The sequence below is a fragment of the Piliocolobus tephrosceles genome, chromosome 19, assembly GCF_002776525.5.
Source record: "Piliocolobus tephrosceles isolate RC106 chromosome 19, ASM277652v3, whole genome shotgun sequence".
NCBI classification, from domain to species: domain Eukaryota; kingdom Metazoa; phylum Chordata; class Mammalia; order Primates; family Cercopithecidae; genus Piliocolobus; species Piliocolobus tephrosceles.
The window spans coordinates 49,599,121-49,611,537 of NC_045452.1; the positions used below are offsets into that span (position 1 = coordinate 49,599,121).

The 12,417-nt window shown below is 40.0% G+C and overlaps 1 protein-coding gene across 7 annotated transcripts in view; it reads left to right on the forward strand.

The window, feature by feature from the left end:
• The window catches only part of GRIK1 (glutamate ionotropic receptor kainate type subunit 1), a 416,917-nt gene that overhangs the window by 276,540 nt on the left and 127,960 nt on the right, over positions 1–12,417 (forward strand). For all 7 annotated transcript variants that reach the window (XM_023190268.3, XM_023190264.3, XM_023190267.3 and 4 more), the window contains one exon: positions 1,055–1,236. In XM_023190268.3, coding sequence (XP_023046036.1) covers positions 1,055–1,236 — 182 coding nt within the window. The remainder of the gene's footprint in view (positions 1–1,054; positions 1,237–12,417) is intronic.

Here is a 12,417-nt window from a genome sequence, read left to right on the forward strand (position 1 = left end):
CTTCCTATCCATGAGCATGGTATGTTCTTCCATTTGTTTGTGTCCTCTTTGATTTCACTGAGCAGTGGTTTGTAGTTCTCCTTGAAGAGGTCCTTTACATCCCTTGTAAGTTGGATTCCTAGGTATTTTATTCTCTTTGAAGCAATTGTGAATGGAAGTTCATTCCTGATTTGGCTCTCTGCTTGTCTGTTACTGGTATATAAGAATGCTTGTGATTTTTGCACATTAATTTTGTAAGAGGGAGTCTTTTACACAGTGGCTTTCCTTGCCCTAGTAAAGCACTTCTATTACAAAACAGTGCAGATCAATACATTCACACCTGTGGTAAACCAAACATTCTCCATCAAGTTAGTTAGACATATATGTTTTGTTGCAATAACCAATAGAGAATTTTTTTAAAATTCTGTTTCTGCTTTTATGATCACAATTTCTAAAAATTCTATGGTCTTTTAAAAAAATCAAGTAGGATTTTCCCATTTAACCTTCAAATATTATTAGGAAGAAAATGTAATGAGCATGAGCCATTTATAAATAGTTTATATGGCAGGAGCTGAAAGATTATATAGAGCAACCTGACTAATTAGCTGGTTAAGAGTATTTTTTATATAAATACTTAATAAAAGGCTTATAGAAGTTTACAGCCTCGACAAATCTCCATATTCTATTGGCTTTGTAAGTGAGCAGGTGTGATCTGTTTCATCGAACTCTTTTGGAAACTTCAACCAACTTTTTGTTTACCAAGTTTTACAGTTGCAGGCTTGATTTGTTAAAGATGGGAGGTGTTTGCTGAAAGCTGGAAAGGACAATTGCATTCGAAATAACTTGAAAATGCTCCTGAGAAAATTATGCTTCCAAACCACACATACCCACAAAGGGGAAATAGTATGATCCACCACAGAAAGATGAGTGACAAATGGGAAGTCAGGAGTGTAACCATTAGGAAGGTGGCCACTGGGTACATTTTGGAGTTGAAACAAGTTTAACTATAGATGACAATAAACAATACTTTGTCGACAGAACAGTCTCTGTTGCATGATTGGATGTCATTTTCTAGGTCTAATTCGTCTGCAAGAGCTCATCAAAGCTCCCTCCAGATATAATATTAAAATCAAGATCCGCCAGCTGCCCTCTGGGAATAAAGATGCCAAGCCTTTACTCAAGGAGATGAAGAAAGGCAAGGAGTTCTATGTGATATTTGATTGTTCACATGAAACAGCCGCTGAAATCCTGAAGCAGGTAAGAGGGCTAGGGAGGAGGTGGAAGTGTGGGAGAAATGTTATTTTCTATTTTTCAAAAATGCCATCTAGTTTTCACTCACGCAGCATAATAAAACTGCAGCAGTCCAGTTTAGGCTGAAGATTATAATTTTCAGAACCCTTTTAAAGAGGCAAGGGGCTTAGAGAGTTCATGGGGCTTCAGTGAAGCCGTACGTGAGTGTTTAGTTATAAATGTGTGCTTCTATGGGTGGACCAAACGGTATGTGACTCCTACCAGCAGAAGATGAGAGGAGGACATCATTTCGAGGTGATTAAACATCTCTCTCTGTCTCTCTCTCTCTCTGTCTGTCTCTCTCTCTCTCGTGTCTCTTGAAAAGACTGCGGCAGATTTCATTTACACAATGCCTGACTTGTCCTAAATACATCTTCCTCATGGCAAGACCCCTTTTGTCAAACATGCAGGATTGCAAACACAATAAAAAAAAGCATACAGGGACAGTTACAGAAAAGATGCCTCTTTCTTCTAATTTGTTGTAGACAATAAACTGCTATGCATTAATCGCCACAATGTGGGTGGAAATACTTAGTAAATTGTGAAATCCTATATAAATGAAGACATGAGTAATGTTCAGAATAATAACAATAGAACAATACTTTCTGAGCACTTGGTCTTATGCTTAAGAAAGCAAATTCACCGGGAGGCCGAGGCAGGCGAGATCACCTGAGGTTGGGAGTTCGAGACCAGCCTGACCAACATGGAGAAACCCCATTTCCACTAAAAATACAAAATTAGCCGGCCTGGTGGCACATGCCTGTAAGCTCAGCAACTTGGGAGGTGGAGGCAGGAGAATCACTTGAACCCGGAAGGCGGAGGTTGCAGTGAGCCGAGATCGCACTATTGCACTCCAGGCACTCCAGCCTGGGCAACAAGAGTGAAACTTCGACTCAAAAAAAAACCAAAAAAGTAAATTCAAAATTAGAAGGAAAAAAAAAAGCATAGACTAGTACTTCTCACTCCAGAATGATTTTGCCCCCTGGAAACTTAGAGCAATGTCTGAAGACATTTCAGGGTGTCATATATGGAACAAGGTCCTCTACTGGCAACTAGTGGGTACTGCTAAACATCTTGTAATAAACATCTGGAAAGGCGAGCGAGATGTTTAAAATAGAAGCATTAATAAAAAATCAGATGAATGAACTTGGAAGAAAGAAAAAATAGCCAGGTTTTATTTATGTGGTGCCAGCCATCTCTTTATGTTTAAGTCATTATTGTGGCATAGGCAATGTTTTTATCTAAATAACACAAGCTGTTATTGTATTCTTTTGTTTAAAAGGTCTGGGATTGCTATGTTGTTGACAGTAAGGGCTGGTAATTTCATAAGTAGATAAACCCCTGCACAGGAATGCAGAACTGTGGATTCTTGAATCACTAGAAAGAGCTCTTTTCATATAGTCATCTGGCCTGACTCTCTGGTGCTCCATCTCACACTTGCAGAGCACCTCCACACAACTGTTGAGTTCAGAATTGAGTTTTTAATTGCACTGAACATCGGCAGTCAAAAAAGTTAACCAAATGTTTCCATTATCTGTTGGATGATTAGAATAAAAAAGAAATCTATTTAAAGTTGGAGCTGGGAGGCTAAGGCAGGAGGATCACTTGAGGTCAGGAGTTCAAGACTAGCCTGGCCAACACGGTGAAACCCCGTCTCTATTAAAAATACAAAAAAATTAGCGGGGTGTGGTGACGGACACCTGTAATCCCAGCTACTTGGGAGGCCGAGGGAAGAGAATCACTTGAACCTGGGAGGTGGAGGTTGCAGCGAGCCAAGATTATGCCACTGCACACTAGCCTGAGTGACAGAGCAAGACTCCATCCCCCCAAAAATAAATAAATAAAATAAAATAAAGCTGGGAACACAAAGTTGCATTTGAAAGCAATTACAGACATCACCATATCTAATTCTCACACTTTGCAAGATATAAAATGACATCGCCAGAGTCATGCATCCAGTGCTTTCTCCACCATGACATGCTGTCACTCCTGTTAGGCAGAAGAGTATTGGTTTCTTAATTCTACGCTATAGTTACATTAACAAATCTTTAGATATTAAAATTATCTCTCAATAAAGCAAGCAAGCGTGTGGCAGTAGTGTCAACAACTGAAGAACTTTAAAGGTAAAGAAATGCAATCAGTAACCCTTTATCATAAGGCTTCATTTAAGAATGTTAATACAGTTCATTGAAGGATGTAATGAAGTGTGTGGGTCAGAACTGAGAAAAACACCCAGCTTTATGTGTAGCCCTCAAAAGGCAAAGAAGCTTCCCTTCCCAGGAGCCTGTTGTTACAGAGGTTGAGGACGTCTGTTAGATTTAAGAGAATGATTTGCTGATGAGGCTTCTCTTTGCTAGATACTCATTTGTCTCACATAACTGGCCACACCTCTCCCAAGGGCAGGTCTGGAATAGGCAAGAACAGTGTACAGTGGTGGCAGGGAAGGGCTGTTTCTATTTCACTAAATTTGGACTTGAAGTTCCTTTGATAGAAGTGCTTCTTTCCTAGTAGCCTGGGGATTACATCATTCAAAGGACAATTAAGACAAAAACAAAAGCAAAATATCTAAGAGCGGCACTCTCAAGAAATGTCTAGCTGGGACAGCAGGGAGTAGGATTAGTTCAGCTTTGTGCCAGCCACTGACACAGACGTTTTTCTCTCTATCCTCTCTCTTATGTTTTAGCCTATGTTTGCTTTTCCTAATAATTTTAGTGTTAAGAGTGGCTGTGAGACTTGGAGGAAGACACTAAAGAGATGGCTCATCCAGTTTTCGTTCTAGACTAATAATCTGCAAATATTTTGGAGATAAGAACCCTTTTTTAGAGGTCCTAGCATGAAATCCCTCCTGTATTGCATGTAAAAGGGCAATTGCTCTTTTTGGAATAACTACAGAGGACTCAGGTCAGCTTAACGGGACTTCATTGGAACCTCCAGAGCCTGATGTGCTTGAAATGGGATATTGGAGACATCAGAACTTTTCTGTTCTGGTCAAAGTAAGGCCTAAGCACTCTGTGTGATCCAGCTTAACTTGCTCCATTTGCCCCAAAGAAAAACCTGTAGAAACAGAGACTTGTCTGCTAAGAGGTTCCCTAGGGAGGCTGAGGACTCAGGAGTTCTGGTTCCTGATTCTGGCTGCCATTGCACTAATCCTTGAACCCAAGGAAAGGAAGGAGACTTACCTCTTTTACCGAGGGTCCTAAGAGGTGCCAACGAAGGTGCATGGCATCCTACATGATCATAGCATCAATCTCAAACAACCCCCCGAGGTGAGTTTGGTATTCTCGCTTTCCAGGTGAGGCAACTGATGCTCAGACAGGATAAGTGACCCAGATAAGATCACTCTCTGAGCCTGGCTAGGCTGACATGTGGTCTCCAGACTGCCTCATCTCAGAGCCTGTGTGCTCACTTTACTCTGAAGGGCCCCCAAGCAGAATGGATGACTATTCTGAAGTAGGCTTTCAGAAATGTCTGGAAAAAAACACGACCATATGCTGCTGGTCTTCTTTAGATAAGATTAGTATTAATAGCTTTTACTTTTCTGGTAACTGAAATCACTGCCAAGAACATTTCTCTGCCAGGTCAATGTGGCACTCTCTTTATGTGCATGTTCCATCATCATCCTGCATTTCCCTCACCTTTATCATATTTTCCCACCTTTCAGTGATTCTTAAGAAAAGAAGAAATCAAAGGCACTTTAAAGATATTTAACATTTATCCAAAAGTAAAAATTGGGGAAAAGTCTATAGTTATTCTTGGGCATGCTAATTACTCCAGCAAAGTAATTATTTCTATTCATATTGAACAAGTACTATATGATGAGAATCTGAGAAGTTATTTCTCCAAAATTCATTTGAAATTTGAATGTCAAGACTTGATTAGGCTACAGAAGATAGGGCTTTCATATGAACTTTCTTCATGAATTTCTACAGTTGGAAAGTTTCCATAAACCAGGAGGTTGCATGTGTCCTCTCCCCAACTTATCCACCCACCACCTCGCAGCACGGTCCTGATGCTTTGAAAAGATGCTGCTCTCTCTGTAACCTGCCTTCACCGTGGAAACCACTGCGCCTCCTCACTCTCATTTCCCCAAGTCCGACTACTCTTTCACTGACTCTTTGCTGTTTATCCTTCTTATACACCCTTATTCATACCGAGTGTGATTTTCCTGAGGGAATGGCTGAAATGAGGTGAATTTAAAGAATGAAGGAAAGGGCAAGAAAGCCCTACCTATGGAATTCCCAACTTGTGCCTAGCAGGATGCTGGGTGCTAAGCAACCATCTCATGTAAGTGACCCAATAACTTCTGATATGATCGGTATTATTCCTCTTTTGCAGCTGAAAATTGAAGCTAAGATAATTTTATCTACCATATACTTAGCATACACTTAAATAGAAAGTACCAAGGCCTGCGTGAGCTGACCTTGCCTCTCTCCAGCCTTCTTGCTGGCCTCCAGTATCTGATACTCCATTTCAGAGGCATCCTTTCTGGCCACGTGACACAGCCTTTTCTCCCCACATCATAGCCTTTGCACTTGCAGTTGCCAAATCCGGGAACATTCTAAATTCCCAGTCATTCCCACCTAAGTTTTCAAGAATATCTCTTGAGAGATAAAAGAGAGGAAGCTCCCTTCTCATTCTCTATATCCCTTCATTCTACTTAGTTTGCTCTGTCACAATAAAAATCATAGTGAATTAACACATTTACTCATGTGCTGTCCATATCCCTTACTACACTGTAAGTTCTAAGAGGACAGAAACCTTCTTTGTCTTTTTCCCCCAAATCCCTAGCACCTGCTACCTTATTTGACACGTAACGAGTGTTCAGTACAGCTCTGTCAAATGAATACATGAACCAAACGAATGAATGAGCCAAGAACTGTTCTAGATTATTTCAGTAAATCATCCCCAAAGTCATATTTTCTTCTACCCCAGTGAGTCTGCTATACTCTCATCTCTGCCAAGCACATTTAGGTGAGTTGCTCCTCCACGCCTCTGTTACCCTGAAAGAAAAGCTTTGTTCAACTATGAAATCTTATACTATTAAGAAACTGTAATGCATCTGAGCCTGTGACTTCACTTCCTGAAAATAAATTCGGCTCTTTGGAGAACTGCCTAGTTACTTTTAAATCTATAGTAGGATTGAGTGAGCAAATCGCGATTTCAGGCACCCATTCCTAATGGTTCTCTAATGAAAAGCAAGGTGGCACTGCCTTGCTCCATTCAGTAGGAAGCTCCCTAGGGGCTGGGCCAATTTCCTGAGCTGGAGAATGGCCAGCAGGTGAGCATGAACACTGTTTCACACTCAGAAAACCCACTCTCTCCTTTATATGAACAAATCGAGGAAAGTTTTTTTCTCCCACAATGCTAGTGGCAACGAGTATTTAGCTATAATTGAGCCATTAGTCTCCATAAAACATTTAGCACCAAAATAGTTTGTACAGCTATATTGCATTTTCTCCTGTCAACATTTGCATGCTCTTGCATGCCCCTCACCCACTTTTTTGTTTTTTATCTCTTTCAATTAACATAAAAACAAGGCGAGGAAGAAAATAGTTTTTTGTTGTTTGTTTTCTTAAATGCCTGGTTTTCCTCTGCTAGGAAGTGCAAAGACAATGCTAGTTAATCAAATAATTTTGTGCATTGATTCTCTCCTCATGTATGTTGTGCCCAGTGGCTGTAATGATGGCAAACAGAGATGGTTAAATTGGTTTCATCTCTCGTTTAGATAAGACAGAAGCTGTGGCCGGGCGCGGTGGCTCAAGCCTGTAATCCCAGCACTTTGGGAGGCCGAGACGGGCGGATCACGAGGTCAGGAGATCGAGACCATCTTGGCTAACATGGTGAAACCCTGTCTCTACTAAAAAATACAAAAAACTAGCTGGGCGAGGTGGCGGGCGCCTGTAGTCCCAGCTACTTGGGAGGCTGAGGCAGGAGAATGGCATAAACCCGGCAGGCAGAGCTTGCAGTGAGCTGAGATCTGGCCACTGCACTCCAGCCTGGGCGACAGAGCGAGACTCTGTCTCAAAAAAAAAAAAAAAAAAAAAAAGATAAGACAGAAGCAACCATCGGCCGTGATCTCTCATGATAGAAAACATCAAGTCAAGCATGGCACACTATGCTAAGGGATTGTAAACATGTGCCCACCAAGTCACATCTATAAGTCAATCATTTTTTTCATCATAAACACATAGAATAGGCCAAAGACCTCAGGGACCATTTTATACTGAACACGTACCGGAGGCTGGCACTGTGCTAAACAGGTTAAATGCATCAGTCATGTAATGTTTACGAGAAAATTCTGTATAGAAGAAACTGACAGAACCCAGAGAGATTTTGTAACTTGCCCAAGGTCACAGAGCTAGCAAGTGGCAGGTCTGCGATTTAAAACTTATCTGAGGCTTTGAAAGGAAAAAAAAAAAAATGTAACCTCTTCTGCAATTGTTGTGTACAAGATGTCAACTGATTCTTGTCTTATTGCAACCTGAAACATATTTTAGTTAAGCCTTGCACTTCTTGAATGAAGGTGTTTCATTTTATTCTCAAACATCCAATCATGTCTAGCTTTACACAATTCCTTAAGAAATGGTGAACAATGAGATTACTTGGACTCTGGAAGGGGAACATCACACACCGGGGCCTATTTTGGGGAGGGGGGAGGGATGGCACTGGGAGTTTTACCTGATGTAAATGATGAGTTGATGGGTGCTGACGAGTTGATGGGTGCACCACACCAACATGGCACATGTATACATATGTAACAAACCTGCACATTGTGCACATGTACCCTAGAACTTAAAGTATAATAAAAAAGAAAAAAAATGCAAATTATATCAAATGTCCCATGGCCAAGTAGAGAATGTGGTAGGGATATCGTAGAGAAATTTATTCTTTCATTCAATACTTATTTGTTGAGCACTGATTGAAGGTGTTGGAGATACAATAGTGGAAGCAACAACAAGAATAAAAACCCAAATCTCTGCCCCATTAAGGCAGAGAAAGTCCTTGAAAATGAATGTAACAAGTGTAAAACTATCCAATGCTTGCAAATTGGCCTAATACCATAAAGTTACTTTCTTTTTTTAATTAAAAACTTTTTATTGATTTATTTATTTATTATTTTATTTGAGATGGAGTTTCGCTCTTGTTGCCCAGGCTGGAGTGCAGTGGCATGATCTCGGCTCACTGCAACCTCCGCCTCCCGGGTTCAAGTGATTCTCCTGCCTCAGCCTCCCAAGCAGCTGCGATTATAAGCATGTGCCCCAACACCCAGTTAATTTTGTATTTTCAGTAGAGACAGGGTTTCTCTATGTTGGCCAGGCTGGTCTCAATCGCCCAACCTCAGGTGATCTGCCTGCCTCGGCCTCCCAAAGTGCTGGCATTACAGGCGTGAGCCACTGCGCATGGCCTATTTATTTATTTTTTAACTTTTGTTTTCAGTTCAGGGGTACATATGCAGGTTTGTTACATAGGTATATTCCTGCCAGTGAGGGACGGTGACTAGAATCTTAAACTGAAAGTTGGGAGACCCATTTGCAAGTTCTTGCTTTTTCCCTAACAGAGTAAAATAACTACCATTTATTTGGTATTCCCTGCATGCATAATGTGCTGTGTGTTTGACTGGAATGATCTCTTTTTATCCTCTCAAAATAGTCTATGTCATAGATGAGGAAAATGAGGCTTCAGGTCACACACTCAATGACAGGTCTGGAATTTCAGATCAGAGTATGATGTTCACATCACCCGTGTTGCTCACATCCTGTAAACGGGCAGCTTTGAGAAATTCCATTGATGCCTCTTCAACTCAGTCACCTCATCTATAAATAACATTATCAAAGCCTGCTAATATTTCCATCAGCTCTGAGCTTCCATGCATACACGTGACCAAGAATCCTCTTACCAGCGTTTAGATATAAAGAACTTGCTTGTACTTAGTAGGCTCTTAAAGAAATGGGAAATTCATTAAGCAGTTCATTCTTTCTTAAAGTTTCTCCAGTCCTTTGATAGTCTTTGAGCCAGTTAATTGATAAGTTCATTACTTTGGATAAATCCTGACAATGTAATAATGATGAATCTCAATTTATATTAATTTGATGATAATTTGTAGTATGTTATATAATTATTTTGGTGCTACTTTCTCATCCTAATTATGTTGTTCTCAGGCTGATATTAACATCTATTTATATTCCCTGAACACGTAGTTAGTTTTAGTTGTAAGGAGTGGTTCACAGATATGAGTATATTATTAAATGTATACAAGGATTAATTAACATCTGTGGATAACCAACAATTTACTAAAGGTGTGTGAAATTTGCCCATACTCTTAGTGTCCAGGATATCCATTTGAGGATTCTCAAAGGCCTCCAAAAAGTCAATTTAAGAAAGGACTTAGATTTGCTTCCACCTGAATTGGGAAGTGAGAAAAACCGTTTATGTGTATGCTTCAAAAATACTCTAATGCTTAATTCCAGTTATATCAACATTTGACTATAGTAGGAGAGAAGAAAAAATTTCCTTGCAGTGGAAGCGGGGGTACTTTAGAACAAATTGTGAAGAGTATTTGAACATGTATATGCCGGGGCACATCTTAAGCCTATTTTATCAACGAACTTCAACTTTATTCAAAATTGTAGGAACGTGCATGCTCTTGGATGTGCCTTTTTCGTGGAAAGGGTTTTGTAGTATCCATCAGATTTTCTAAAGAAGCCTGCACAGTAAAGTGGTTTAAAAATTACTTTGCTAGGTTAACCTTTTCCACTTCCTCAACCCTTCATAAATGCAAGATTTTATCAATCTTCCTACTTTTCCCATGACTGTTAGCCAAATCCTCTCGGCTATAAGGGTAATCCTGTGAAATGTAACTTTCACCATTTATCCAGCCAAACTATGTGCCAGGTTTTTTTTTTTTTTTTTTTTTTTTTTGGCCCACAGAGTTCTATGTGCCAAAGAATCTTCTGGGGTGAAAGGGGAATTACCATATCATTAAAAATTCTAATGTATTAGATGAGATCATTATTTAGTGAAGGATCCGGTGATTCATTATTTTCCACTTCTCTAAAAAGGCAATGTATTAGTACGTATGTCACATTATTTGAGAAAATTTAAATGTGACAATGGATTGAATATAAGGCATTAAGCTCAGCACCAATATATAAAATATTCCGCTTAAAGATTATCGTTGTCATTAGTAGCAGTAGTCTTGTGTCTAGGCAAAACTGCAGGTGTGGTACAATTCTTAGAAGTGGCTTCTCAGTTCTAACTGGGTACATCACTCCCTGCTCTACATCATAACAATGGTTTCCAAGGCTCCTCTGGGCCTAACATACCAGTCTCCTTGAGATCCCACCTGACGTAATTACATTTCCATGCTAGAATTAACACCTTGCACCCTCTTCGTTCTTCCCTCAACCAACCAGTTTCTCCTCCTCTGTCCCTTTCTTGGTGACTAGAAATTTCATCCAATTGGCCAGGCGTGGTGGCTCACACCTGTAATCCCAGCATTTTGGGAGGCCAAGGTGGGTGGATCAAGAGGTCAGGAGATCGAGACCCTCCTGGCTAACACGGTGAAACCCCATCTCTACTAAAAATACAAAAAATTAGCCGGGCGAGGTGGCGGGCGCCTGTAGTCCCAGCTACTCAGGAGGCTGAGGCAGGAGAATGGCGTGAACCCGGGAGGCGGAGCTTGCAGTGAGCCGAGATCAGGCAACTGCACTCCAGCCTGGGCGACAGAGCGAGATTCTGTCTCAAAGGAACAAAAAAAAGAAAAAGAAATTTTGTCCAATTACTGCAGCCAGAACCCAAGAAATTCACCTTACTTGTCCTCGCCTTTCACATTCATTAGTTAGCAAACTGGAGATTTTCTGCCCTCGGAATATGTTTCAAATTCAACCTCCTTTTCTCTATGTCTCATCATCTTCTTTCTGTACTAATATAATTGATCTCTCTGCCATAAGTTCCTTTCCTCTCCTATTTCCTAACCATCCTCTGCATAGTCTCAAACACTATTCATTCTGAGTAAAATATCTGATGTTATACCTCTATGTTTGAAATTGCTGAGTGCCACTCTCCCCACCCTGGATGTTGCATTAAGAATAAAGGACACATTTCTTAGCATGCCGTGTAGAGCTCTCCACACATGTTCCCACTGTCATTATAACATCTATTACAAAAATATCTATTATGTCTAATATACCCTTTAACCCCAAAAAAAGAAAAATCTGTTACAAATTTTTAGAAACTATCCTTTCTTACTCCATTAAGGAGATTAAAGTTATTTCCAAATGTGACCTAAAGGGATTTAAAATCACAAGAAAAACTGTATCTAATTAATTCAAATATCTTGAGAGATGTCATAATAGGAGATCAAGGAAGGTCCGAATTCTTACAGAAGAAGAACTGTAAGTGAAGCACCTCCTAGTCCCTGGAATATTGTCCAAAGAAGGGCCTTACACAGCTGGGTCCAGCATTCACACAGGAGGCTCCCTCACCAGTAGACAGGAAACTTAAAAAACTCTGGTGGGTGGATCAATGCATCCTACTTAAGATAAAGCTTTGACTCCTGTGGTTCTAACTTTGGTCTTAAATAACCATATGCTTTTATTTGGGTTCTCAAACTCCAGCAGAATTTTGTGCAAATTATTAACTTTCTTGCCACTTACACCTCCTATTATCAATTAAGAAATTAATAAAGCCCTAAGATCCCAAGATTGAAATCAAACCTGGGTTCAGATACTATAACTATGGTTTGTCTCTCAGATCTATAAATTAGGAATAACACTTCCTCTCCAATTAAATGTCAAGAACCTATTACTGTAGTGAACATCATGCTGTGGCACTCAGCAAGCAGTCACTGTGAATATTATTGTTGTAGCTTAAAAATATGAGCTTGGTTAATATAAATCAGTGGTTCTCAGCACTGGCTGTACATAAGTGTCACCTGGGGAGTTTTTAATAACTATCAATGCCTGAAACATACCCCAGACCAAATAAATCAGAATATTTAGGAATGAGGCTCAGGCATTGGCATTTTGGAAAAGTTTCTTGTTGGTTCTAATAATATACTGAGAAACACTGATATAAACTGTTTTCTAAGCCTGATAATTTTCAGATAAATTGACAAAGTCAAGTCACCCAAAAAGTTGAAGATCAGGC